This window comes from Fundulus heteroclitus, chromosome 9, assembly GCF_011125445.2.
Source record: "Fundulus heteroclitus isolate FHET01 chromosome 9, MU-UCD_Fhet_4.1, whole genome shotgun sequence".
Lineage (NCBI taxonomy): Eukaryota > Metazoa > Chordata > Actinopteri > Cyprinodontiformes > Fundulidae > Fundulus > Fundulus heteroclitus.
The window spans coordinates 28541953-28569236 of NC_046369.1; the positions used below are offsets into that span (position 1 = coordinate 28541953).

Consider the following 27284-nt stretch of genomic DNA (forward strand, 5'->3'; position numbering starts at 1 on the left):
TCAAACAGAGGATTTTAATATTATTTGGATCAGTTTTGGGTCCACGTTGAGGTAGAATGAAAGCACGGCAATTTATATACAGCGATTTCAAGAAATACATGTTTTTAGATAAAAGACATCTGAACATGTAAAAAGGTATTTAAAATAAAATCTTGATGGATGAAGGTGCCGTTCAGGTTCTGCCGCCAACTAAGGAAAGTCAAATCTGCCCTTCAGAGATTAAACCTTCAGAAAATTCCACTGATCCAAAATGCACAATATTCACTTTTAGTTCTGCTTAGTGTGTCCATAGATGTCCATTCTGTTAGAAAACAATGTAATGCATGAAAGGATTTCTGCTCAGCTGAAGCTTAGCTTTCAGGGAGGCAGTTCTTTGTGATTTCCAAAAGCGAAGGAGGTAGCTGACGCACATCTCGGCTGAGACGTCAATCGGGGGAGGAGTCCAGTCCGCGGCGTCACTCTAAGCGTTCTGAAAGAAGTCGCTGCAGTCAATCTTAACTGCGTCCAACGTAAGCTTCCCGCCAAACCCCGCCGGCTCCATGAAGATGCTCAGACTGGGGAAAAAGTGCATCTCCGGAAACTCCTCCTCATCCTCCTGATCACAGTTTTGCAGGTTCTCCTGCTCGTGCGACGAGATGTAGTCGACGTTCGTTTCCTCGGATTCCTGCGTTTGGTCGGAGCTGTCTGAGTCGTGGGAGAAGCTTTTGATGTAGGTGGTTATAGGAGGATAAAGCACAAACGCCAGCTCGGTCTCTTGGTCCACGGTGGGCTTAGACGAGACCCTCAAAAGGCTGTCCCCGGGTGCGGAAGAGTCACTGATGTGCCTGCAGAGCTCCTCCACATCCACCAGGATGGTCTCTTCTTCCGGGTCACTAAAGCTGGAGTTGTGAGATGGGAGCTGCAGATGCATCTTGCCCTAATGGAGAGGAGGAACTTGGTTAGCTGTGGAAGGTTGACCAAATGTTTGATTCTTTGGATTTTCCACATATTCACCTTCTCTTTGGTGCACTCTTTTGCCCACTTGCTGTTCGCAGGGTCTGGCACAACATCCGGCATCAGGCACCGGAAAATCTCTCTGAACCTGAAATACGGAGAACTGTTGAACAGCACTGCACGGAAAGTTTGCAACTATAAAATTATTCATATTTAAAGCATTCTTTAAATCTGATCAACGGGTTTCCCGCTGACTTTAAGCAGTAGTTGTGTTTGGGAGTGACCTAGCCAGAGCACTGACTGGAATCTGGCTGCGGATCTCTAGGGAAAACTACAGATCTGGGTGATGGCAAAGGAGGCCTTCCAACCTGAAAGACTGTGAGCTCCCCCCAAAGATGAATCAAGATCAAAATACCAGTGGGTAGAGGCAAAAAGGTGGTCAGCATTGATGAAAAGGATTGTATCACTGTAATTCAATCAATATCTTTCCAGTGAATAATGAGAAGGGTCTAAATCATTTTCAACATGCCATGTTCTGCTGTCTTGTTTCCTATTAAATACAAACTTCTTGGCTGAATGAAAAAGATGCAAAATTTGCAAGGGTTATGAACAATCTTAAGCTACTCTGCATGTTTCGGCATTCCCAACCCTTCAACCCTTTCCCATTTTATTGCCTCATAAAACGCAGTTTTCCTTGTACTTAATTGTAATTGTATGACTCAGCTCTTTAAAGCAGCTGTGAAGTGCAAAAAATCACAACATGGTTTCAATGAAAATATATATATATATATATATAAAAGTCTTAATGTGATAGCTGCTATTATTATTATTACAACTAATAAAATAAATTGGGGAAATGAACTTCCCTTCGGGGACCTAATAATTTCTAAAGACTATAACCCTGTCCACGGGTCCCATACATACCTATTCTTTACTGCTGAGCTCTTCCACAGACACAAGGTAAACAACAACATCAGGGTGACGAATAAACCCATCAGCACAGGGGAGAGCTGGTCATCTTCTGCAACAGCAACAGGGAAGCACAGAAAAAAAACATTACACCACACACCAATAAAATCAGCAAGAAGAGTAGAAACTGGCAGGGTCAAGAGTAGAAAGTGTAAACCCATCCTTTACGTCACCGTAAAGGATGGGTTGCAGCAAATGACAGATGCAACTTTCGTACAGTTGAAAATGACGTTAATATCTAAAGCAAAATTTGTTCACCTGTGCATTAACTGGCTACTAATCTTCCTTTCAGATTATTAGATTTCTATGTCACATCAACTGTAAAAACATTATAATGCAGGGGTGTGAAGGACTGGCGACCTGTCCGGGGGGGTGCGCCACCTCTTAGGGCGTACACCCTGGACAAGGGCCGGGGGCCAGCGCTCCCCCTGGGCCCCCTGGGCTCAGCCGTCTACCCTACACAGTTTAGACAATGGATGGTTGTGGGTCCTCTGGTGGGTAATTTCTAAATTTAGGATGACATCTTTCTACTTATACAAACAATTCACCCTAGAGAGAGGAGGGAAACTCCTCCGCCACCACTCGTCAGAGTCTCTGCCTCGGTCCTGCTGCAGCACACTTGTAAGGAGTGGTACCAGACTTGTTATCTGCTCCCATATCACACTGATAAGACAATATTTTTTTCAGGTCGCCTGCTTTGATATATAGTCTGGATTTGCTCCCACAACAACAGTGGCCTATAAGATACTGTAGAGAATTATTTTTGCAATTAGCCTGCACTGGACCAGACTAACAGATGAAGCTACATTTGCTGAGCTGTGTTTTGTTGGAAGTCAATCTAATGTCATTCAACTTTCTGTCATTCTAAATTAGTCTGTTCATGAAGTCTTTTATCATTTGTGTTACATTTGTTGTCTAGCGCTAAAATATTCCAAGTTCAGTATTGGAAAACATTTTTTTATGTTAACACAGACATGGGCAAAAAAATGCCACCAGCTGATAAAGATATGTAAAAAAACCCCCAAAAAACTAAAATTAATCTGAAATAACCTTTTATTGCAGCAGCCTAATCTCATGTTTTATTTTTTTGAGAAAAGTCCATCCTTTAATCTGAGTATGTTTACTGAGCGAGGAAATAATATTTCATACAGTTACTTGTGCATCAATTATTGGTACATTCAACAATCTCCTTTAAACTGAATGCAGCTGAAGATAATTTTAGTGTATACGTTACATCTCAAGCTGATCTGACTTTTGAAAATCTTCTAATTTGTGATCCATGACTTGCAGCTGCCCATGGTTATAAAAATAATGAGACATGGTGGCCCATTTTTCTTTAGCCAGTAGGCTGGATGAGGACCCATGTTCTCCTTGCCGCTACACTCAGTGAGCAGGATGGCAAAGGAGAAACCAAAAATTCAAAGCTCACTGCTAAAGAGTATGATAAGATTAACAATTTTCCATTGTAACTAAATAAAATGTAAGTGTGTGAGGTTTGCTGAACTCTACTGGGACTTTAACTGGAACCTTGTACGTCAGTCAGATAAGGCAAAGACTGATTGAGTCTGCAACAAATTCTCTGGGTGGGTTTTACAATAAATGAAGTAAATACTGTAAGTGAAAAAGTACCTCACGCCCACTGTTAGGTAAGGTTCTGTGATGCTGTGGGCCTGGGAACATTTGCTAGAATGACCGTATGAACTCTTCATATTACTTGGGGATTTTAAATAAAAATATAGCGGACTGTGCCCAAAAAACCCATTTAAAACGGGTCTCTCAGCAGGACAATGATCCAAATCAACATAGAAATGCTTCACTGGACAGAAAGAAGAAATAAACCTTATTTCATAGCCCTCTCATTTCAAGGACCTAAACCCTATAGAGAATCTGTCGGGTGAGCGGAGAGCATTAGAATTTATTCAGCCCTGAATTTATTATAGTTTGTAAACAATCTCACCAGAGATTGCCAATAAATGTATATTGTATCTATGTATATTGCCTTACAAACCGATGAAAAGGTGCTCACCCTCAATGTAGAACTTGATCTTCTGACCTGCAGGACCTTCTCCTTTCGAAGTCGAAGCACTCATGCATAGGCTGTAGAGATCGGGAGGTAGACCTTCAATCTCGAACGCCCTTTTTGATGCTTGTGCAAAGTCTGGAAAGGTGTCGACACACAAAAGGTGTCATTCACAGCAAAACTATCCGTGCATTATCAGTTCAATCAACAATTGATTTTAGTTTTCTCCAGCTAAACGTTCGTGTGTAATTTTAACAGGAAATAAAAAAACGTCAAGCTTTTCTTAGGCTCACAGATTTGAAAAAGCCAAAACCGACCAGGGATGGATTTTCATAATCCTGGACTGGGAGCTGTTACAGTAATTACATAAACAAGGCTGGCAGCAGCAATGTGCTGACAAGCTTTGGCAGCGAAGTGTTTTTGCCCCTAACCACATCCTCTCCGCATGGCAGAACAAGCTGCACGTAGCTGCAACTCCCCCTTTATTTAACAAGCATTAAAAGGACCACAGTAACATAACAGAAATGTATGGTTAAAAAGGCATAATGCGACATGACAGCTTCAGTAGGGTTTTAATGACATTTTCCTTACAACTCTTTTGTTCTCCTTTGCTGTTCTCCAGATAGATGGTAAACCTTGTGATGCATCCCCTGCGCTGGGCCCTGGGAAGGTCCTTCCATTCAACCGTCACTTTGTTCCCCTCCACCTTTTCTTGGACCAATGGACCTGTCTCCGGAGCTACGAAGGACGCAGAACCCCAAACCCCGTGTTAGACAGTTCAAACTTACATGGATAAAATCTCTGTGTGACCCTTTATGATCATATTACAAATACAGGCACAAAGACAGAAATCACACCTTTGAACCGTACCTGCCTCCAAAGTGGCAATCCGTTGAAAGCTGGTCTTGCTGACTGAGCTCTTGTTGTAGAAAACATAAACTGCTCCTTCATAGCACTGCCACGATTTAATGTCTGCAAAATTGAAAAAAATTACCAAAGTACTTAAATACACCTGTAATTAACGTGACATATTAGGAAGCTAGTCCTTTCCTCATGTCAACCGATCTATGGTGAAAGGTGGAAAACAACAAGAGTGAGGTGCTCTGGTGGCTGTGTAGACAGAAGAGCCCTGGGTTAAAATCCCTGGAGTAACCATGTTTTATGGAATCTCTTCAGGGGGGAATTTATGTTGAATGTTTATGGAAAAGAGATGGAAATGGCTGATGGGGAAAAGTGCTTTGTCTTCCTTCATGCCTGTATGTTTTATTAAAAAAGACGAGGAAGTTTGGGGAGCTATACAAGGAACCATATTTTCCTTATTATTCACAGAAGCTTAAGGCACGTTCTTGTTAAATAAAATCATATCTTCTGAGATTTAAGGCTTTTAGAAAGTGGTTCCTTTTCACGTCTCCTGATGTTTTGGAAAACGACCATCACCACCAACTAGCTAGTTTTACATAAAAGTTTTGCTATTAAGAGGCGCTGTGGCTTAGTTGGTCAAAGTGCCTTTCTAGTAAACAGGAGATCCTGGGTTCAAATCCCAGCAGTGCCTCTACTTTGTGAAATCACCTTAATGGAAAAGTAACATTTAATGTTGCTGGAAGATAGATGGAAATGGTTTATGGGCTAATGCAGTCTTGTGTCTGTATGTTTCTTTAAAAAAGATGAGGCAGTTTGTTACACCGAAGGCCAAGGATCTTATTTCAAAAAGCTCTTTGTGTAAAAAAAAAAAAAAAAAAAAACGAGCAGTGCATCATGGATGAGGACATTTTAGCAATTGTGCCGTTGATCTTTAATGGCTTTGCAATTAAGTCCTTTTTCGTATCTCCTCAGATTTTGGAAAATGACCACTGAACTCCAGCAGAGGTACTGTGGCTTAGTTGGTGAAAGCATCTGTCTTGTAAACAGGAGATCCTGGGTTCAAATCCCAGCAGTACCTATGGCTAGGTGTTCCTCTTCAATGAGGTGTCCTTTCATTAAAATGGCTAAAAAGACAAGATGATCCCTTTCTTAGTGTACACCTTTGGATTTTAGCTATGCTATTTCCAGAAGCTCTGGGTTGGCTTTGCACCCTGACCTAATTAAAGGTTGTTTAATAGCCAGAGGATTGTTAAAAAATATGCCATGGTAGGTATCTAAAAGAAAAGTAACAATACAAGCTTTATCTTGGGAACTCATAGCACCTGGCTATTAAAAAGAAAAGGTTTTGGGGGTCAACAACAAACTCGTTAGCAGCAATTGAACCGCTTATGTTGTTCATATTTAAGGCTTTTACAAAGCGTTTTCTTTTCACGTCTCCTGACGTCTTGGAAAACGACCATCACCACCATCTAGCTAGTTTTACATAGAAGTTTTGCTGTTAAGAGGCACTGTGGCTTAGTTGGTCAAAGTGCCTGTCTAGTAAACAGGAGATCCTGGGTTCAAATCTCAGCAGTGCCTCTACTTTGTGAAATCACCTTAATGAAAAAGCAATATTTAATGTTGATGTAAAGGGTTTATGGGCTAATGCAGTCTTGTGTCTGTATGTTTCTTTAAAAAAGATGAGGCAGTTTGTTACACCAAAGGGCAAGGATCTTATTTCAAAAAGCTCCTTGTTTAAAAAAAAAAAAAAAAAAAAAAGGAGCAGTGTATCATGGATGAAGGCATTTTAGCAATTGTGTCGTCGATCTTTAATGGCTTTTGCAATTAATTCCTTTTTCGTATCTCCTGAGATTTTGGAAAATGACCACTGAACTTCAGCAGAGGTACTGTGGCTTAGTTGGTGAAAGCATCTGTCTCGTAAACAGGAGATCCTGGGTTCAAATCCCAGCAGTACCTATGGCTAGGTGTTCCTCTTCAATGGGGTGTCCTTTCATTAAAACAGCTAAAAAGACAGGGTGATCCTTTCTTAGTGTACACCTTTGGATTTTAGCTATGCTATTTCCAGAAGCTTTAGGTTGGCTTTGCCCCCTCACCTAATTAAAGGTTGTTTAATTGCCAGAGATCTGTTAAAAAATATCCCTATGTAGGTATCTAAAAGAAAAGTAACAATACAAGCTTTATCTTGGGAAGTCAAAGCACCTGGCTATTAAAAGAAAAGGTTTTGGGGGTCAACAACAAACTCGTTAGCAGCAATTGAACCGCTTATGTTGTTCATATTTAAGGCTTTTACAAAGCGTTTCCTTTTCACGTCTCCTGACGTCTTGGAAAACGACCATCACCACCATCTACCTAGTTTTACATAAAAGTTTTGCTATTAAGAGGCGCTGTGGCTTAGTTGGTCAAAGTGCCTGTCTAGTAAACAGGAGATCCTGGGTTCAAATCCCAGCAGTGCCTCTACTTTGTGAAATCACCTTTATGGAAAGGTAACATTTAATGTTGCTGGAAGATAGATGGAAATGGTTTATGGGCTAATGCAGTCTTGTGTCTGTATGTTTCTTTAAAAAAGATGAGGCAGTTTGTTACACCGAAGGCCAATGATCTTATTTCAAAAAGCTTTTTGTGTAAAAAAAAAAAAAAAAAACGAGCAGTGCATCATGGATGAAGGCATTTTAGCAATTGTGCCGTTGATCTTTAATGGCTTTGCAATTGTCCTTTTTCGTATCTCCTGAGATTTTGGAGAATGACCACTGAACTCCAGCAGAGGTACTGTGGCTTAGTTGGTGAAAGCATCTGTCTCGTAAACAGGAGATCCTGGGTTCAAATCCCAGCAGTACCTATGGCTAGGTGTTCCTCTTCAATGGGGTGTCCTTTCATTAAAATGGCTAAAAAGACAGGGTGATCCTTTCTTAGTGTACACCTTTGGATTTTAGCTATGCTATTTCCAGAAGCTTTGGGTTGGCTATGCACCCTGACCTAATTAAAGGTTGTTTAATTGCCACAGGCTTGTTAAAAAATATGCCTATTTAGGTATCTAAAAGAAAAGTAACAATACAAGCTTTATCTTGGCAACTCAAAGCACCTGGCTATTAAAAAGAAATTTTTTGGGGGTCAACAACAAACTCGTTAGCAGCAATTGAACCGCTTATGTTGTTCATATTTAAGGCTTTTAGAAAGCGTTTCCTTTTCACGTCTCCTGACGTCTTGGAAAACGACCATCACCACCAACTAGCTAGTTTTACATAAAAGTTTTGCTATTAAGAGGCGCTGTGGCTTAGTTGGTCAAAGTGCCTGTCTAGTAAACAGGAGATCCTGGGTTCAAATCCCAGCAGTGCCTCTACTTTGTGAAATCACCTTAATGGAAAAGCAATATTTAATGTTGATGTAAAGGGTTTATGGGCTAATGCAGTCTTGTGTCTGTATGTTTCTTTAAAATAGATGAGGCAGTTTATTACACCAAAGGGCAACGATCTTATTTCAAGGAACTCAAAGCTCTTTGTTTTTAAAAAAAAAAATTAAACAAGAGCAGTGCATCATGGATGAGGACATTTTAGCAATTGTGTTGTCGATGTTTAATGGCTTTTGCAATTAATTCCTTTTTCGTATCTCCTGAGATTTTGGAGAATGACCACTGAACTTCAGCAGAGGTACTGTGGCTTAGTTGGTGAAAGCATCTGTCTCGTAAACAGGAGATCCTGGGTTCAAATCCCAGCAGTACCTATGGTTAGGTGTTCCTCTTCAATGGGATGTCCTTACATTAAAATGGCTAAAAAGACAAGATGATCCCTTTCTTAGTGTACACCTTTGGATTTTAGCTATGCTATTTCCAGAAGCTTTAGGTTGGCTTTGCACCCTGACCTAATTAAAGGTTGTTTAATAGCCAGAGATCTGTTAAAAATATCCCTATGTAGGTATCTAAAAGAAAAGTAACAATACAAGCTTTATCTTGGGAACTCATAGCACCTGGCTATTAAAAAGAATTTTTTTGGGGGTCAACAACAAACTCGTTAGCAGCAATTGAACCGCTTATGTTGTTCATATTTAAGGCTTTTACAAAGCGTTTCCTTTTCACGTCTCCTGACGTCTTGGAAAACGACCATCACCACCAACTAGCTAGTTTTAATTAGAAGTTTTGCTATTAAGGGGCACTGTGGCTTAGTTGGTCAAAGTGCCTGTCTAGTAAACAGGAGATCCTTGGTTCAAATCCCAGCAGTGCCTCTACTTTGTGAAATCACCTTAATGAAAAAGCAATATTTAATGTTGATGTAAAGGGTTTATGGGCTAATGCAGTCTTGTGTCTGTATGTTTCTTTAAAAAAGATGAGGCAGTTTGTTACACCAAAGGGCAAGGATCTTATTTCAAAAAGATCCTTGTTTAAAAAAAAAAAAGGAGCAGTGTATCATGGATGAAGGCATTTTAGCAATTGTGTCGTTGATCTTTAATGGCTTTTGCAATTAATTCCTTTTTCGTATCTCCTGAGATTTTGGAGAATGACCACTGAACTTCAGCAGAGGTACTGTGGCTTAGTTGGTGAAAGCATCTGTCTTGTAAACAGGAGATCCTGGGTTCAAATCCCAGCAGTACCTATGGCTAGGTGTTCCTCTTCAATGGGGTGTCCTTTCATTAAAACAGCTAAAAAGACAGGGTGATCCTTTCTTAGTGTACACCTTTGGATTTTAGCTATGCTATTTCCAGAAGCTTTGGGTTGGCTTTGCACCCTCACCTAATTAAAGGTTGTTTAATTGCCAGAGCTCTGTTAAAAAATATGCCTATTTAGGTATCTAAAAGAAAAGTAACAATACAAGCTTTATCTTGGGAACTCATAGCACCTGGCTATTAAAAAGAAATTTTTTGGGGGTCAACAACAAACTCGTTAGCAGCAATTGAACCTCTTATGTTGTTCATATTTAAGGCTTTTACAAAGCGTTTCCTTTCCACGTCTCCTGATGTCTTGGAAAACGACCATCACCACCATCTACCTAGTTTTACATAAAAGTTTTGCTATTAAGAGGCGCTGTGGCTTAGTTGGTCAAAGTGCCTGTCTAGTAAACAGGAGATCCTGGGTTCAGATCCCAGCAGTGCCTCTACTTTGTGAAATCACCTTTATGGAAAAGTAACATTTAATGTTGCTGGAAGATAGATGGAAATGGTTTATGGGCTAATGCAGTCTTGTGTCTGTATGTTTCTTTAAAAAAGATGAGGCAGTTTGTTACACCAAAGGGCAAGGATCTTATTTCAAAAAGCTCCTTGTTTAAAAAAAAAAAAAAAAAACGAGCAGTGCATCATGGATGAGGACATTTTAGCAATTGTGCCGTTGATCTTTAATGGCTTTGCAATTGTCCTTTTTCGTATCTCCTGAGATTTTGGAAAATGACCACTGAACTCCAGCAGAGGTACTGTGGCTTAGTTGGTGAAGGCATCTGTCTCGTAAACAGGAGATCCTGGGTTCAAATCCCAGCAGTACCTATGGCTAGGTGTTCCTCTTCAATGGGGTGTCCTTTCATTAAAATGGCTAAAAAGACAAGATGATCCCTTTCTTAGTGTACACCTTTGGATTTTAGCTATGCTATTTCCAGAAGCTTTGGGTTGGCTTTGCACCCTGACCTAATTAAAGGTTGTTTAATAGCCAGAGGATTGTTAAAAAATATGCCATGGTAGGTATCTAAAAGAAAAGTAACAATACAAGCTTTATCTTGGGAACTCATAGCACCTGGCTATTAAAAAGAAAAGGTTTTGGGGGTCAACAACAAACTCGTTAGCAGCAATTGAACCGCTTATGTTGTTCATATTTAAGGCTTTTACAAAGCGTTTTCTTTTCACGTCTCCTGACGTCTTGGAAAACGACCATCACCACCATCTACCTAGTTTTACATAAAAGTTTTGCTATTAAGAGGCGCTGTGGCTTAGTTGGTCAAAGTGCCTGTCTAGTAAGCAGGAGATCCTGGGTTCAAATCCCAGCAGTGCCTCTACTTTGTGAAATCACCTTAATGAAAAAGCAATATTTAATGTTGATGTAAAGGGTTTATGGGCTAATGCAGTCTTGTGTCTGTATGTTTCTTTAAAAAAGATGAGGCAGTTTGTTACACCAAAGGGCAAGGATCTTATTTCAAAAAGCTCCTTGTTTAAAAAAAAAAAAAAGGAGCAGTGTATCATGGATGAAGGCATTTTAGCAATTGTGTCGTTGATCTTTAATGGCTTTTGCAATTAATTCCTTTTTCGTATCTCCTGAGATTTTGGAAAATGACCACTGAACTTCAGCAGAGGTACTGTGGCTTAGTTGGTGAAAGCATCTGTCTTGTAAACAGGAGATCCTGGGTTCAAATCCCAGCAGTACCTATGGCTAGGTGTTCCTCTTCAATGGGTTGTCCTTTCATTAAAACAGCTAAAAAGACAGGGTGATCCTTTCTTAGTGTACACCTTTGGATTTTAGCTATGCTATTTCCAGAAGCTTTGGGTTGGCTTTGCACCCTCACCTAATTAAAGGTTGTTTAATTGCCAGAGGTCTGTTAAAAAATATCCCTATGTAGGTATCTAAAAGAAAAGTAACAATACAAGCTTTATCTTGGGAAGTCAAAGCACCTGGCTATTAAAAAGAAAAGGTTTTGGGGGTCAACAACAAACTCGTTAGCAGCAATTGAACCGCTTATGTTGTTCATATTTAAGGCTTTTACAAAGCATTTCCTTTTCACGTCTCCTGACGTCTTGGAAAACGACCATCACCACCATCTACCTAGTTTTACATAAAAGTTTTGCTATTAAGAGGCGCTGTGGCTTAGTTGGTCAAAGTGCCTGTCTAGTAAACAGGAGATCCTGGGTTCAAATCCCAGCAGTGCCTCTACTTTGTGAAATCACCTTAATGAAAAAGCAATATTTAATGTTGATGTAAAGGGTTTATGGGCTAATGCAGTCTTGTGTCTGTATGTTTCTTTAAAAAAGATGAGGCAGTTTGTTACACCAAAGGGCAAGGATCTTATTTCAAAAAGCTCCTTGTTTAAAAAAAAAAAAAAGGAGCAGTGTATCATGGATGAAGGCATTTTAGCAATTGTGTCGTTGATCTTTAATGGCTTTTGCAATTAATTCCTTTTTCGTATCTCCTGAGATTTTGGAAAATGACCACTGAACTTCAGCAGAGGTACTCTGGCTTAGTTGGTGAAAGCATCTGTGTTGTAAACAGGAGATCCTGGGTTCAAATCCCAGCAGTACCTATGGCTAGGTGTTCCTCTTCAATGGGGTGTCCTTTCATTAAAACAGCTACAAAGACAGGGTGATCCTTTCTTAGTGTACACCTTTGGATTTTAGCTATGCTATTTCCAGAAGCTTTGGGTTGGCTTTGCACCCTGACCTAATTAAAGGTTGTTTAATTGCCAGAGGTCTGTTAAAAAATATGCCTATTTAGGTATCTAAAAGAAAAGTAACAATACAAGCTTTATCTTGGGAACTCATAGCACCTGGCTATTAAAAAGAAATTTTTTGGGGGTCAACAACAAACTCGTTAGCAGGAATTGAACCGCTTATGTTGTTCATATTTAAGGCTTTTACAAAGCATTTCCTTTTCACGTCTCCTGACGTCTTGGAAAACGACCATCACCACCATCTAGCCTAGTTTTACATAAAGTTTTAGCTATTAAGAGGCGCTGTGGCTTAGTTGGTCAAAGTGCCTGTCTAGTAAACAGGAGATCCTGGGTTCAAATCCCAGCAGTGCCTCTACTTTGTGAAATCACCTTAATGAAAAAGCAATATTTAATGTTGATGTAAAGGGTTTATGGGCTAATGCAGTCTTGTGTCTGTATGTTTCTTTAAAAAAGATGAGGCAGTTTGTTACACCAAAGGGCAAGGATCTTATTTCAAAAAGCTCCTTGTTTAAAAAAAAAAAAAAGGAGCAGTGTATCATGGATGAAGGCATTTTAGCAATTGTGTCGTTGATCTTTAATGGCTTTTGCAATTAATTCCTTTTTCGTATCTCCTGAGATTTTGGAAAATGACCACTGAACTTCAGCAGAGGTACTGTGGCTTAGTTGGTGAAAGCATCTGTCTTGTAAACAGGAGATCCTGTGTTCAAATCCCAGCAGTACCTATGGCTAGGTGTTCCTCTTCAATGGGGTGTCCTTTCATTAAAATGGCTAAAAAGACAGGGTGATCCCTTCTTAGTGTACACCTTTGGATTTTAGCTATGCTATTTCCAGAAGCTTTGGGTTGGCTTTGCACCCTCACCTAATTAAAGGTTGTTTAATTGCCAGAGATCTGTTAAAAAATATCCCTATGTAGGTATCTAAAAGAAAAGTAACAATACAAGCTTTATCTTGGGAAGTCAAAGCACCTGGCTATTAAAAGAAAAGGTTTTGGGGGTCAACAACAAACTCGTTAGCAGCAATTGAACCGCTTATGTTGTTCATATTTAAGGCTTTTACAAAGCGTTTTCTTTTCACGTCTCCTGATGTTTTGGAAAACGACCATCACCACCATCTACCTAGTTTTACATAAAAGTTTTGCTATTAAGAGGCGCTGTGGCTTAGTTGGTCAAAGTGCCTGTCTAGTAAACAGGAGATCCTGGGTTCAAATCCCAGCAGTGCCTCTACTTTGTGAAATCACCTTAATGGAAAAGTAACATTTAATGTTGCTGGAAGATAGATGGAAATGGTTTATGGGCTAATGCAGTCTTGTGTCTGTATGTTTCTTTAAAAAAGATGAGGCAGTTTGTTACACCGAAGGCCAAGGATCTTATTTCAAAAAGCTCTTTGTTTAAAAAAAAAAAAAAAAAACGAGCAGTGCATCATGGATGAGGACATTTTAGCAATTGTGCCGTTGATCTTTAATGGCTTTGCAATTAAGTCCTTTTTCGTATCTCCTCAGATTTTGGAAAATGACCACTGAACTCCAGCAGAGGTACTGTGGCTTAGTTGGTGAAAGCATCTGTCTCGTAAACAGGAGATCCTGTGTTCAAATCCCAGCAGTACCTAGGTGTTCCTCTTCAATGGGGTGTCCTTTCATTAAAATGGCTAAAAAGACAGGGTGATCCCTTCTTAGTGTACACCTTTGGATTTTAGCTATGCTATTTCCAGAAGCTTTGGGTTGGCTTTGCACCCTCACCTAATTAAAGGTTGTTTAATTGCCAGAGATCTGTTAAAAAATATCCCTATGTAGGTATCTAAAAGAAAAGTAACAATACAAGCTTTATCTTGGGAAGTCAAAGCACCTGGCTATTAAAAAGAAAAGGTTTTGGGGGTCAACAACAAACTCGTTAGCAGCAATTGAACCGCTTATGTTGTTCATATTTAAGGCTTTTACAAAGCGTTTTCTTTTCACGTCTCCTGATGTTTTGGAAAACGACCATCACCACCATCTACCTAGTTTTACATAAAAGTTTTGCTATTAAGAGGCGCTGTGGCTTAGTTGGTCAAAGTGCCTGTCTAGTAAACAGGAGATCCTGGGTTCAAATCCCAGCAGTGCCTCTACTTTGTGAAATCACCTTAATGGAAAAGTAACATTTAATGTTGCTGGAAGATAGATGGAAATGGTTTATGGGCTAATGCAGTCTTGTGTCTGTATGTTTCTTTAAAAAAGATGAGGCAGTTTGTTACACCGAAGGCCAAGGATCTTATTTCAAAAAGCTCTTTGTTTAAAAAAAAAAAAAAAAAACGAGCAGTGCATCATGGATGAGGACATTTTAGCAATTGTGCCGTTGATCTTTAATGGCTTTGCAATTAAGTCCTTTTTCGTATCTCCTCAGATTTTGGAAAATGACCACTGAACTCCAGCAGAGGTACTGTGGCTTAGTTGGTGAAAGCATCTGTCTCGTAAACAGGAGATCCTGGGTTCAAATCCCAGCAGTACCTATGGCTAGGTGTTCCTCTTCAATGGGGTGTCCTTTCATTAAAATGGCTAAAAAGACAGGGTGATCCTTTCTTAGTGTACACCTTTGGATTTTAGCTATGCTATTTCCAGAAGCTTTGGGTTGGCTTTGCACCCTCACCTAATTAAAGGTTGTTTAATTGCCACAGGCTTGTTAAAAAATATGCCTATTTAGGTATCTAAAAGAAAAGTAACAATACAAGCTTTATCTTGGCAACTCATAGCACCTGGCTATTAAAAAGAAATTTTTTGGGGGTCAACAACAAACTCGTTAGCAGCAATTGAACCGCTTATGTTGTTCATATTTAAGGCTTTTAGAAAGCGTTTCCTTTTCACGTCTCCTGACGTCTTGGAAAACGACCATCACCACCATCTACCTAGTTTTACATAAAAGTTTTGCTATTAAGAGGCGCTGTGGCTTAGTTGGTCAAAGTGCCTGTCTAGTAAACAGGAGATCCTTGGTTCAAATCCCAGCAGTGCCTCTACTTTGTGAAATCACCTTAATGGAAAAGCAATATTTAATGTTGATGTAAAGGGTTTATGGGCAAATGCAGTCTTGTGTCTGTATGTTTCTTTAAAAAAGATGAGGCAGTTTATTACACCAAAGGGCAACGATCTTATTTCAAGAAACTCAAAGCTCCTTGTTTTTTTAAAAAAAAATTAAACAAGAGCAGTGCATCATGGATGAGGACATTTTAGCAATTGTGTCGTCGATGTTTAATGGCTTTTGCAATTAATTCCTTTTTCGTATCTCCTGAGATTTTGGAAAATGACCACTGAACTTCAGCAGAGGTACTGTGGCTTAGTTGGTGAACGCATCTGTCTCGTAAACAGGAGATCCTGGGTTCAAATCCCAGCAGTACCTATGGCTAGGTGTTCCTCTTCAATGGGGTATCCTTTCATTAAAATGGCTAAAAAGACAAGATGATCCCTTTGTTAGTGTACACCTTTGGATTTTAGCTATGCTATTTCCAGAAGCTTTGGGTTGGCTTTGCACCCTCACCTAATTAAAGGTTGTTTAATAGCCAGAGGCTTGTTAAAAAATATCCCTATGTAGGTATCTAAAAGAAAAGTAACAATACAAGCTTTATCTTGGGAAGTCAAAGCACCTGGCTATTAAAAGAAATTTTTTGGGGGTCAACAACAAACTCGTTAGCAGCAATTGAACCGCTTATGTTGTTCATATTTAAGGCTTTTAGAAAGCGTTTCCTTTTCACGTCTCCTGACGTCTTGGAAAACGACCATCACCACCATCTACCTAGTTTTACATAAAAGTTTTGCTATTAAGAGGCGCTGTGGCTTAGTTGGTCAAAGTGCCTGTCTAGTAAACAGGAGATCCTTGGTTCAAATCCCAGCAGTGCCTCTACTTTGTGAAATCACCTTAATGGAAAAGCAATATTTAATGTTGATGTAAAGGGTTTATGGGCTAATGCAGTCTTGTGTCTGTATGTTTCTTTAAAAAAGATGAGGCAGTTTGTTACACCAAAGGGCAAGGATCTTATTTCAAAAAGCTCCTTGTTTAAAAAAAAAAAAAAAAAAAGGAGCAGTGCATCATGGATGAAGGCATTTTAGCAATTGTGTCGTTGATCTTTAATGGCTTTTGCAATTAATTCCTTTTTCGTATCTCCTGAGATTTTGGAAAATGACCACTGAACTTCAGCAGAGGTACTGTGGCTTAGTTGGTGAAAGCATCTGTCTTGTAAACAGGAGATCCTGCGTTCAAATCCCAGCAGTACCTATGGCTAGGTGTTCCTCTTCAATGGGGTGTCCTTTCATTAAAATGGCTAAAAAGACAGGGTGATCCTTTCTTAGTGTACACCTTTGGATTTTAGCTATGCTATTTCCAGAAGCTTTAGGTTGGCTTTGCACCCTCACCTAATTAAAGGTTGTTTAATTGCCAGAGATCTGTTAAAAAATATCCCTATGTAGGTATCTAAAAGAAAAGTAACAATACAAGCTTTATCTTGGGAAGTCAAAGCACCTGGCTATTAAAAGAAAAGGTTTTGGGGGTCAACAACAAACTCGTTAGCAGCAATTGAACCGCTTATGTTGTTCATATTTAAGGCTTTTACAAAGCATTTCCTTTTCACGTCTCCTGACGTCTTGGAAAACGACCATCACCACCATCTACCTAGTTTTACATAAAAGTTTTGCTATTAAGAGGCGCTGTGGCTTAGTTGGTCAAAGTGCCTTTCTAGTAAACAGGAGATCCTGGGTTCAAATCCCAGCAGTGCCTCTACTTTGTGAAATCACCTTTATGGAAAAGTAACATTTAATGTTGCTGGAAGATAGATGGAAATGGTTTATGGGCTAATGCAGTCTTGTGTCTGTATGTTTCTTTAAAAAAGATGAGGCAGTTTGTTACACCGAAGGCCAAGGATCTTATTTCAAAAAGCTTTTTGTGTAAAAAAAACAAAAAAAAACGAGCAGTGCATCAAGGATGAAGACATTTTAGCAATTGTGCCGTTGATCTTTAATGGCTTTGCAATTAAGTCCTTTTTCGTATCTCCTCAGATTTTGGAAAATGACCACGGAACTCCAGCAGAGGTACTGTGGCTTAGTTGGTGAAAGCATCTGTCTCGTAAACAGGAGATCCTGGGTTCAAATCCCAGCAGTACCTATGGCTAGGTGTTCCTCTTCAATGGGATGTCCTTTCATTAAAATGGCTAAAAAGACAAGATGATCCCTTTCTTAGTGTACACCTTTGGATTTTAGCTATGCTATTTCCAGAAGCTTTGGGTTGGCTTTGCACCCTCACCTAATTAAAGGTTGTTTAATAGCCAGAGGATTGTTAAAAAATATGCCATGGTAGGTATCTAAAAGAAAAGTAACAATACAAGCTTTATCTTGGGAACTCATAGCACCTGGCTATTAAAAAGAAAAGGTTTTGGGGGTCAACAACAAACTCGTTAGCAGCAATTGAACCGCTTATGTTGTTCATATTTAAGGCTTTTACAAAGCGTTTTCTTTTCACGTCTCCTGACGTCTTGGAAAACGACCATCACCACCAACTAGCTAGTTTTACATAGAAGTTTTGCTGTTAAGAGGCGCTGTGGCTTAGTTGGTCAAAGTGCCTGTCTAGTAAACAGGAGATCCTGGGTTCAAATCCCAGCAGTGCCTTGCCTCTACTTTGTGGTACCTATCAAAAGTTTTTATTTTATTCTCATTTAAACAAATATCAGGGCAGTTTGATAATTTACGTGCATTTGTAAAACACATAGCAACAATGAACATTTATGGTAAGACAAAAACTTTGAAGCCATGTAGCAACCTTTTCCATCTCCTTTGTAAGCCTCATTGCCACCTCTTGTGTGTTCCTGCCATGACTGAACATGACAGTGCTATCAGTGTACATAATTAATTTTGCCCCACACTTTGAGGGGAGGTCATTGTATGGTGATTAAAAAAGACGAGGCAGTTTGCTACACAAAAGGTCAGTTACGCAAGGATCTTATTTGCATTTGATTTAATCAAGTCTCAAGTCATTGCTCTGTGTTTAATTAAACAATAGTACATCATTTTACAAAACCTCAGTAGATGTGAAAAGGGAATCATTTCCTAATGAGAATAAATATAAACAACACAAGTGGTGAAGTATATTCTTACAGCCAAGTCGTCCTGCAACTTGTTGAACACAAAATGTTTCTCTTTAATAGCCAGGTGCTTTGACTTCCTAAAGTAGAAGGGATCCCAAACTGCAGCCTGGCTCTAACTTCTTACCTGAGATGATAATGAAGGTTTCATTCCCGCCCAGTCTGACCCATCTGAGCTCGTCCAACATGTGCCCCTGGGAGTACCACTCCACCACATAGTAGGCACATGCAGTTTCGGGTTTTATCCAGGAGATGGTGACAGAGTGGTTGACTGCTGAGGCTTGAACATCAAGAACAGGCTTGGCTAAAAAAAAAAAACACACACACATAAAACTGGTTTTAGAAACCGTTTCAGAGCAATTAGGTGAAGATTAGATAAAAAGTGTTCAGGTAGACAGATTTCATTCTCTTTTTTTTACCTTTTGTGTGATGTGTTGTTATGGTTGCTGGAGGCGACGAGCCTTTAGAGTTCACAGCCTGTACTGTCACTTCACAGTCGGCGCAGGGAGGGACAGAATGGTTCTTGATATCCGGACCGACCCTCGTGACGACCCTGTTGTTAACCTTGATGGTGTACTGGCTGATGCTCCCACTGCAGACGGACTTGATGGACTCCTGAAATGTTTGGGAAATCCTGACATTACCTCTGAGATGCATGTCTCCTTTGCTTCAGTGAGTGATTGCTGTCGCCATGGATTTACAGCCACACCGCAAGATGAGTGTGTAAGACACATCATTTCTGTTCAGCTCCTCTCTTTCTTGTAAACTGAAACTGCGGTGTCTACTGTCAGGTTTCAGTTACCCCTGAGTGTGTGTGTGTGTGTGTGTGTGTGTGTAACTGTGTGCTTGGTAGGGGTGGTTAATCTGTGTGTCTTTGAGTGTGAGGATGTCACAAGAAGTGGTCAAGGTTTGACCTTTACTTTGTGCAGAACAAGGCAGGGAGGCATGGAAATTAGAAAGTGTTACTACCGTTACAGCCCTGTGAGCATGCAGCAGCGTGAAGAGGCCTGCTGGGGAACAATGGAGATATGAGAAAGCCTCAGATTCATGTGGTATATATGCACATATTATGTGCTGCAGAGGTCGAGTGATGGTGAAACAGGATGGTCGGCCAGAATATTAACATAGTTCTGAACAATGAGATCTGCATTTCTGAATGAATTTCTTCAATAGGTTCCTAAAGTTTTTATGCAAGTTCAAGAAGTGGTATCTATCTATCTATCTATCTATCTATCTATCTATCTATCTATCTATCTATCTATCTATCTATCTATCTATCTATCTATCTATCTATCTATCTATCTATCTATCTATCTATCTATCTATCTATCTATCTATGTTCAGTAATTTGTGATTATTCAAGTATTTCTGATTCTGAGAGAGAGAGAGAGAGAGAGAGAGAGAGAGAGAGAGAGAGAGAGAGAGAGAGAGAGAGAGAGAGAGAGAGAGAGAGAGAGAGAGAGAGAGAGATTCTTAAACTAACTCTTTAATTTGCTTTTTTTCTGTAGCACAGAGGTGGTAGACCCATAGTATAGGGTGTATTTTCATCCTACATCTGAATATGGAGGTCTATAATTGTTTGAGGATTATTGAAAAATAATTATTGCTTTTCACTGCCACTAGTAGTCGATGTTTTATTCAATGAATAAAACTATGTTTCCCCATGATGTGAACGACATCGCACACAAATTAATTAAATCAGTCATCCAAAAGTGGAGAGATTATGGCACAACTGCAAACAAATCGAGACATGACTGTACACCAAAATTGACAAGCTAGTCCGGGGGGAAAAATAATCAGAGAAGCAGCTAAGAGGCCAATGGTATCTCTGGAGAAGCTGCAGAGATTCACTTATCTGACCATCCGTGTGGCAGAAGACTGCCCTTGTTAAAGGTCTAGTTCAGGGTTTGCCACAAGACCTGTAGGCCAGAGGACACATCAAGTGTCCCTGTGGATAAAGGTGCTCTGGAATCTGGAAACCAATCCTGAGGTTACATTTACAGAATCAAATCCCACAAATTATATAATAATAATAATAATAATAATAATAATAATAATAATAATAATAATAATAATAATAATAATAATAATAATTAATAATAAGGACTCTTATCTACATGGTTTTAAGTTAAAGGGGCAGTTCCCCCAAGTCATATCTAGGCATACCACAATAAATTTTCAAGAATTCGTAAACTTTGTCAACAGCTTTTAAAAATTCAGAAAATGAAAAAACAGTTATGTTATGATATTTAAAAAAACTGAATGGATTTTAAAACTTACTTTCCAGTAGACTCTGATGGACTGAAGGTCGGTGGCGAGCCACACATCCAGAGCATGGGCAGGAGCTTCAAAACCAAACATAGAAAGTTATTTTTTTTAAGTATTTGTTTTAATAGACACTTGATGCATGTTTCCCTCTGAACTGACAAATCTGCATGCCGTTCTTTGTTGTGCATTGCTCAACATGTTGTACTAGTCCAGTGAGGAGAATCTCAGAAACCCCTTTAAACTGAAAAGCTTTCCATCTGACGCTCTTAGAATCCTCCAGCAAGCATAAAACATGGTCAATACATATGCTGCCGGTTTTGGTAATTTATTTTCCTGCAGATGTTTGTTAAAAAAAAACAAAAACAGGAAGGGGTACTTTCACACAAAGACAACAGCTCGCAGCTGTGTTTGACACCACTCCACCCTGCTTTGTATTCTTTAGCACTCTCTGCATTCACGACCTGCCTTATATCTATGATGACGGGATTCTGGCCTTTGAAGAATCTCATATGGGTAAAGAAGACTACTTCTGGCCTTTGGTATTTAGATGGGGGGAAAAAGTACTCTTTGCTACCATATTGTAGCATTCCCTTTAGCGTAAAAAAGAAAATGTATTCAACCCCGAGAGCATCACCCTTGTGGTCAGATGTGGTGGTGAGGCCAATGCGACAGACAGCCTCACCAAAGTAAACAACATCAAGAAAAAGGTTCTCTAGGTCACGATTTTCAAAAACAACAAACACATCAGGGAGTCAGTAGAGAAACTTTGTCTTGCGGGACACTGGACGCTTCAGTATGACAATGACACATGGCTAAAGGGAAAAAATGGTTAGCCATTAACATTTTAAAGTGGCCCGGCCAGAGTCCTGACTAGAACGTGACACAGTGTCTGTGGAAGAAACTAAAGATTAGGGTGATGGAGAAAAAGCTTTCCAACCTCAAAAACGTGGAGCTCATCGGAAAAGATGAACGTTCAAAAACACCAGATGGCACCCATCTTGCTGTAATAGCTAAGAAAAGGTGTTCCACTGATTGTCGAGAAGGGTACAAATGATTTTGAACATGTCAACAACTTCTTGTCTTGCTTCTTACCACAAATCAACAGCTGAGTAGAGGAAAACAAGTATACGTATCTGCTAGGGGTGTGATCAATTTAAGCCTTTACTTTGAGGGATTGAGAAAAAAACAGATGGAGCTCAAAGGTTAGAAATCTGGACTTGGCCTCCCTTATCAATAAAAATTGGCAGGCTATAAACTACTTTAGTCAAAGTTTTCGATAACTGCTTACACACGCTTTAACGAAAGGCTTCTCAGCTCTGCTGCCTCTTGCTGCAAGTGGAAACTGATGACCTGTCACCGTTGCAAATTCATGGTTCACACACATGTAGAGCGATCTCCGTATCTTCACACCATCAGAACTACAAAATATACAGCAACATTTCCTATAAAGCGCAGCTTCCCTCTTTACCGGATTTCATAACTATGTCTTAATGCTTGACTGGTGCGAGAAGCAGTTAAACTAAATCCACCAGAGGCGTTCAATATAATCTCAGCTGGGACGTGGTGCATTGGTCGCCTTATCAGCAAAAAGTGGTTTTGCGCACAGTAAGAAACGCAATAACACACTTTTTTGCTGGTTTCATTGCACCTTCAGACAGCTGGTGGTGATCTGATAGCAGCCTCAAAAACCCAGACTAAAGGAAACACTACTGAACTATTTGATGGACCATGTTGATAATGTCCCACAGAGGTTAGCCTATAGACAGCATGAGCAGTGCTTGAATCAATTCAATTCAATTTTATTTATATAGCGCCAATTCATGAAGCATGTCATCTCAAGGCACTTTACAAAGTCAAATTCAATCAGATTATACAGATTGATAAACTCCTGCTGGATACAGACTCACCCTCTTCTTCGGTGCGGTTAGCGATGGTCGGGCTCCACTGACTCCACAGGCCGGTGCTGAATCTGGACCGGGCTCTGAAACTGTACAGGCTGCATGGCTCCAAGGAGGAGATATGCTTGGTATTGGATGAAGTAAGCAGTCCAGCCTGTAGGCCCACACAGAACAGTCATGAAATAAATCTTATTAGAGGCTGAAAAATGCCTGGAGTAGAGGTTCTTCCAGGAGGACAACAACCCTACAGATACAGCCAGAGGTACAATACAATGATGTATGTAAAAGCGCTTTTATGTTTTTTAATTACCTAGTCAAAGTCCTGGCATAAATGGAATAGAGAATCTGTGGCAAGACCTGAATATTCTGATTCAGTGACGCTCTCCATCCAATCTGACTAAGCTTGAGCCATTTTACACAGAAGTATTAGAGAAAACCCTCAGCCTGTGGATGTGCAAAGCTGATAGCGACATCCCTCCAGGGACTTGCTAGCCTCGTGTGACCATCCTGATCTCGCGAGGTTTCAAGGTTTCACTCGCAGATCAGTCTGGCTACTCTCCGTTAAAGAAAATTTGGAGCCGTTCACCAAACGAACGTCCAATCAGCGTTGGCTTTGAGGCGGGTTGAGGTGTGACGCAACGGGAAGCGCGACAGTTCAGTCTAAACAACATGGCGGCTTCAGCGGATGAAACTAGCGTTAGCGTGGCTATCGAGCAAGTTTTATCGGAATTACAGAGTATTTCTCTGCTGAGCTAACGAGCCTTTACCTGCAGCAGCAAGAGTAGCTTGGCTTGTGGTTGTGTTTTCGTCGTCGCTCGTAACAGAGAGACGACGAATCTGATTGGTTTATTTGGCCCGTCTATCACCAACGTAGGCCAATCAGCTGACCAGTATTTTCGCCCCTTCCCAAAATTACTTCAACGGAAGGTTTCCAGATGGATATGCGGAGCAAATCTATCTGGCGGAGTCAGGTAAGGGACTTGCAGCCAGGTTGTAGAAAATAGTTCAAAAAAGTGCTCAGTGTGGAATGCTGAATACAAATGCACAATTTGTACAGAAATTGTGAAACCAGGTCACTTTCCATTCATAAACAAGTATGCACTCTTTCATCATTTTGTCATTCCTCATGTTATTGTTTTTACAAAATGTAAAAAGAATTTCAGTTGGTATGAATACTTTAGCAGGGTATCAGCATTAAAGGCACAAGTTTGCTTATCAGAATGGGCCTGCGATGATGAACAAACAGTACAAAGGACCTTGAAAGGTCACAATTTCATCTTATTCCTGAGCTTGGTGAGTAATTGTGAATCCACTTGTTCACACATCGACCATGCGACTCATTTCTGCCTCCAGGTCTGAAGCAGCAGAAGCTCAGAGCAAGCTCATCATACAGCAGCCAAACATCATCAAAGATCTTGAATGGCCTTTTTTGCAAATTTCTACATCTCATGCAAAGGCCCCTAAAGGTTTTTGAGCGGCAGGGGAGTTCAAAGGTCTTACAGAGTCTGGATACGTTGTCCAGTCTCGCTGCCGCTCGGCGCGATACTGGATCTGCAGATGCTGAGTCCGCAAAGGCTGCTCCACTTTGATGGCGCAGTTCCTGGAAGAGCACTCGACTCGATCAACAACGGGCGTCGACGGCATCACTGCTCAGAGGAGAACAAAGCGATGGGACACATTACAAAACGAAAAGCAAAAGCAAGGCTAACAGGATTATGGTGCAAAGGTCGCATGAAGGATGCTGGTATAATGAGTGACTGGAAATGAGTCAAAGATTTATGGAAATACAATGATTCTGTTGAAGACATCATTAGTGCGGGTGGTTATACATGCAGGGATTTGTACTTTAACAACGCAAGTTTTTTTTAAGGCCTTACCGATATCACTGAGCGTGTAGTTGACGACGGAGGAGTTAACAGAACCCAGCGAGTTCTGGGCTTGGACCCACACCGCCATGAGCCGGGCAGATCTGTGCAGAGTGAAATTGGCCGACGGCGACTCGGTTCCTTTATTGGACACGTTGCACATCGGGACCGGTCCTCCTATGTGGTTTCCACTTCCAGTACTGACCCTTAAAGCCACGGAGCAAAGTTTCACTTCAAATTACTCTAACATTTAACGGCAGAACAACGTGGGAGAGCGTGCTCACCACAGCACGTAGCGGTTCCAAAGATAAGTGTCCCGTCCTCTGTCCCAAGAGCAATTCACACGTCCGGTGTCGTTTTTTAAGATCCTATAGATGCACGAAATGTTTCTGGGCCGATCTGGTGGGTCTGGACAAGAAAGTGGACAAAACATTGCACTCAAACATCCATCCTCACAGAACCAGGTTCAGTCTTTTTTTGTTTTCTTTTTTGTGCACAAATCAATAACCAATAACATTATTTTTTTTCTCAGCATTAAAGACGCAAGTTTCTAACTTCTGCAAAGCAAGCTGTCTAGCTGCATGTGTGAAAATGACAGCCACACATCTTCAGTCAGATAAAAAAAAAATCACCTCCCAGCAGTTCGCTGTGAACAGAGTGCGTCACTAAGCAAAAGAGAGAAAGCAGAACAAGTTGTGCCTTTTTTTTTGTTGTTGTTTTGTTGCTCTTTCCTAAAAGCTAACCTCATTTTAGATCAGCAAAGCTTTGAACGCAAGTTTTCTGCGGAGGTTCCTTTTCATTTTTTCCAATTTTTTCATAAGTAGGAAGCATTTTCAGTTGTGTCGTCAGCAATAAAGCTGCAAACGTTGAGGGAGCCATCCCTGCCGTGTCAAATGGAAACTGGCCTCATAAGGAAGTTTCACGTCTAAAATAACCAGCAAAATAAAACCCTTCCAGCAGCACTATATGTCCCCCGCTTACATCCGGCTGAGATGTCCACTCCACAGTCGTCCAGTGAGGGGTTACAGTTAGCCGAACAGCTGTACGTCGTCTTCTCTGTAATGTTCTCCACCCTCAGGGATATGGTTGTCTCGTTGTGCTGATCGTGCGTCTGCTTTTCAAAGCTGGTGCTGCTGTCGAATCTAGAGATGGATCTGGAGGTCTTGCATGTGGGGTTAAAGGTGCAGTAAACCACGAAGCTGGTGCCTCGCCGCACCACGTCTCCCGCGCTGGACCAGAGCACGCAGGACGTTCTCTCACCTGGACGCAGAAAGGCCCGTTACTCCTGATTACACTGCAGAACGTAAACGTTTCTAGAATTTTGCACAAATCTAATGACACGTTAACCCACTATTACACAGGCGCATCTCAACAAATTAGAATTGCATCAAACATAGATTCGATTTTCTGTAATTTAATTGAAAAGCAAATCATTTCAAGCATTTGCTTCTGTTCGTTTTGGTTGACTATGGCTGGGCTTGTGCTGCATGAACTGCTGCATCTGCAGCATGGCATGGAGGTGATCGGTCTGTGGTTCTGCTGAGACGTTCAGGAAGCTCCAGGTTGCTTTAATCTCAGTCTTCTCATCTGCGTTGTTGGGTCCCAAGTTTCCCATCTACCTCTTGACTATACCCCAGATTCTCCATAGACTCTAGGCCAGATCAGTTTTCTGCTCTACAAAGCAAGCAAGACCTCAAGAGACAAGGAATCCGTGCCTCTCCACTCTTCCTCCACACTCTGGCATCTTGATTTCCAAAAGAAACTCAAAATCTGTTCTCTTCTAAAAATCCTACTCAGCCCCAAATAACAATCTTCTCTGACATATTTTGTTCAGGGGTGGTCTAACACACGCAATGTGACCGTGGTAGCCCATGTCCTGGATGCATCAGTGTGTGGTGGGACCCGCGGCGGTGTGACTGTGACTCAGTGGGTAGCGAAGTTGTCTCGCATTACGTGGGTTGTAGGTTTGAGTCCAGGTGTCCAAGTTCCCCTTTTCAAAACCGTTAACACCAGCGTTGCCCATACCTGCAACGCATCTGTGAACCTGAACTGGTGAATGTGGCTCCTGTCAGGAGTGCTGTAAATGGTGCAAAAGTTAGGACAATTCCAAAGGCCCAGACTGAAAGGGGCCCCAAAAAGGATAAATCATCCTAAATATGAGCCTTTAGGATGATTTAGATTTTGTTATGGGGCCCAAAATTTGTGACGGCAACCCTGGCTTCAGTGTAAAGCGCTTTTAGTGGAAAGTGTTGGTTTGAAAAGCACTATTTAATTCCAGGCTCTTGAATGCGTTTTGATGCCCTGGCTATCTCAGACATTTCACCATTTTTTTGCGCGTTATTCTCCTCAACCCTCCCAGGTGCTTGTGCCATGAAAATGATCAGAAACAAAATCGCTGGAAACATTTTCAGTGACATTCTAGTTTATTGAGACGCCCCTGTGTGTTGACATGTGGTTAGGAGTTGTGTTTTATACGCTCTGGATATTTGCGCTTACCTGCGCTCAGCTGCACGGCCAGCAAGGCAACCGCGGCCACAATAATGGACCATGAGAGGAACATCGTCGACGTAAGTCACCAGAACCAGAATACAAGCCTTACATCGCCGCAGAGAGCCTATTGGTTCCTCTTAAAGATAAAGGGGGAGAAAATAAAGACGGCACGTAAGCAGAAAGACATTCATAAATTCAAAAAGAATTGCGAGAAATTAAAGTTTTTTTTTAAAGTCTTAATACGTTAAATAAATCTAAATGCACATACATATTAAATTAAAGGTAGGCCTATGTTGTTTTGTAAAAACGCACATCTAAAGGAAATTAACGCGGAATTGTTATTTGATCAAAAAGTGCCATAAACTCACCAGTGAGTGGCATCCACGGCGTCCCGTCCGCGTTTAGATCCACTCTGAGACGCACGGAGCTTGTCCCCCGACATCGTGTCTGTTTCCACGCATCTTCACTCAGAGCCACGCCGTGGGGAGACTGCCTCTGCTGAAGTGACAAACTTCACCCGACTGCAGAGAGTGACGACACC

The 27284-nt window shown here is 40.8% G+C and overlaps 1 protein-coding gene and 21 non-coding genes across 22 annotated transcripts; 21 read left to right on the plus strand and 1 right to left on the minus strand.

The window, feature by feature from the left end:
- On the minus strand, window positions 1–27284 carry il12rb2 (interleukin 12 receptor, beta 2a). The gene is made up of 16 exons (XM_036141393.1): window positions 27112–27284; window positions 26750–26879; window positions 25235–25513; window positions 24538–24661; window positions 24266–24459; window positions 23889–24034; window positions 22398–22542; window positions 20503–20567; window positions 18642–18837; window positions 18350–18526; window positions 4793–4894; window positions 4514–4660; window positions 3929–4060; window positions 1858–1954; window positions 994–1081; window positions 1–916 (listed from the first exon to the last, which is right to left on the minus strand). The coding sequence occupies exons 2-16, from the start codon at window positions 26811–26813 to the stop codon at window positions 461–463; spliced, it is 2412 nt and encodes an 803-aa protein (XP_035997286.1). The 5' UTR covers window positions 26814–26879; window positions 27112–27284; the 3' UTR covers window positions 1–460.
- Window positions 5788–5861, plus strand: trnat-ugu. The gene has a single exon. It is a non-coding gene; the product is annotated as a tRNA-Thr (tRNA).
- Window positions 6666–6739, plus strand: trnat-cgu. The gene has a single exon. It is a non-coding gene; the product is annotated as a tRNA-Thr (tRNA).
- Window positions 7164–7237, plus strand: trnat-agu. Its single transcript has one exon. It is a non-coding gene; the product is annotated as a tRNA-Thr (tRNA).
- Window positions 7546–7619, plus strand: trnat-cgu. Its single transcript has one exon. It is a non-coding gene; the product is annotated as a tRNA-Thr (tRNA).
- On the plus strand, window positions 8044–8117 carry trnat-agu. The gene has a single exon. It is a non-coding gene; the product is annotated as a tRNA-Thr (tRNA).
- On the plus strand, window positions 8427–8500 carry trnat-cgu. Its single transcript has one exon. It is a non-coding gene; the product is annotated as a tRNA-Thr (tRNA).
- trnat-ugu lies at window positions 9293–9366 on the plus strand. Its single transcript has one exon. It is a non-coding gene; the product is annotated as a tRNA-Thr (tRNA).
- trnat-cgu lies at window positions 10173–10246 on the plus strand. Its single transcript has one exon. It is a non-coding gene; the product is annotated as a tRNA-Thr (tRNA).
- On the plus strand, window positions 11043–11116 carry trnat-ugu. Its single transcript has one exon. It is a non-coding gene; the product is annotated as a tRNA-Thr (tRNA).
- Window positions 11542–11615, plus strand: trnat-agu. The gene has a single exon. It is a non-coding gene; the product is annotated as a tRNA-Thr (tRNA).
- Window positions 11912–11985, plus strand: trnat-ugu. Its single transcript has one exon. It is a non-coding gene; the product is annotated as a tRNA-Thr (tRNA).
- Window positions 12411–12484, plus strand: trnat-agu. The gene has a single exon. It is a non-coding gene; the product is annotated as a tRNA-Thr (tRNA).
- trnat-ugu lies at window positions 12781–12854 on the plus strand. The gene has a single exon. It is a non-coding gene; the product is annotated as a tRNA-Thr (tRNA).
- trnat-agu lies at window positions 13279–13352 on the plus strand. The gene has a single exon. It is a non-coding gene; the product is annotated as a tRNA-Thr (tRNA).
- Window positions 13663–13736, plus strand: trnat-cgu. The gene has a single exon. It is a non-coding gene; the product is annotated as a tRNA-Thr (tRNA).
- trnat-agu lies at window positions 14156–14229 on the plus strand. Its single transcript has one exon. It is a non-coding gene; the product is annotated as a tRNA-Thr (tRNA).
- Window positions 14540–14613, plus strand: trnat-cgu. Its single transcript has one exon. It is a non-coding gene; the product is annotated as a tRNA-Thr (tRNA).
- On the plus strand, window positions 15421–15494 carry trnat-cgu. The gene has a single exon. It is a non-coding gene; the product is annotated as a tRNA-Thr (tRNA).
- On the plus strand, window positions 16294–16367 carry trnat-ugu. The gene has a single exon. It is a non-coding gene; the product is annotated as a tRNA-Thr (tRNA).
- trnat-cgu lies at window positions 17176–17249 on the plus strand. Its single transcript has one exon. It is a non-coding gene; the product is annotated as a tRNA-Thr (tRNA).
- On the plus strand, window positions 17676–17749 carry trnat-agu. The gene has a single exon. It is a non-coding gene; the product is annotated as a tRNA-Thr (tRNA).

Bases quoted from the DNA above. Each gene is read 5' to 3' on its own strand.
- il12rb2 (XM_036141393.1), bottom strand. From the start codon at position 26,813: ATGTTCCTCTCATGGTCCATTATTGTGGCCGCGGTTGCCTTGCTGGCC. The intron at 24,662-25,234 runs GTAAGCGGGGGA...TTTCTTGTCCAG, and splicing joins AGTGGACATCTCAGCCGGAT to ACCCACCAGATCGGCCCAGA. The intron at 18,838-20,502 runs GTAAGTTTTAAA...CAAACATTTCAG, and splicing joins CCATCAGAGTCTACTGGAAA to GAGTCCATCAAGTCCGTCTG.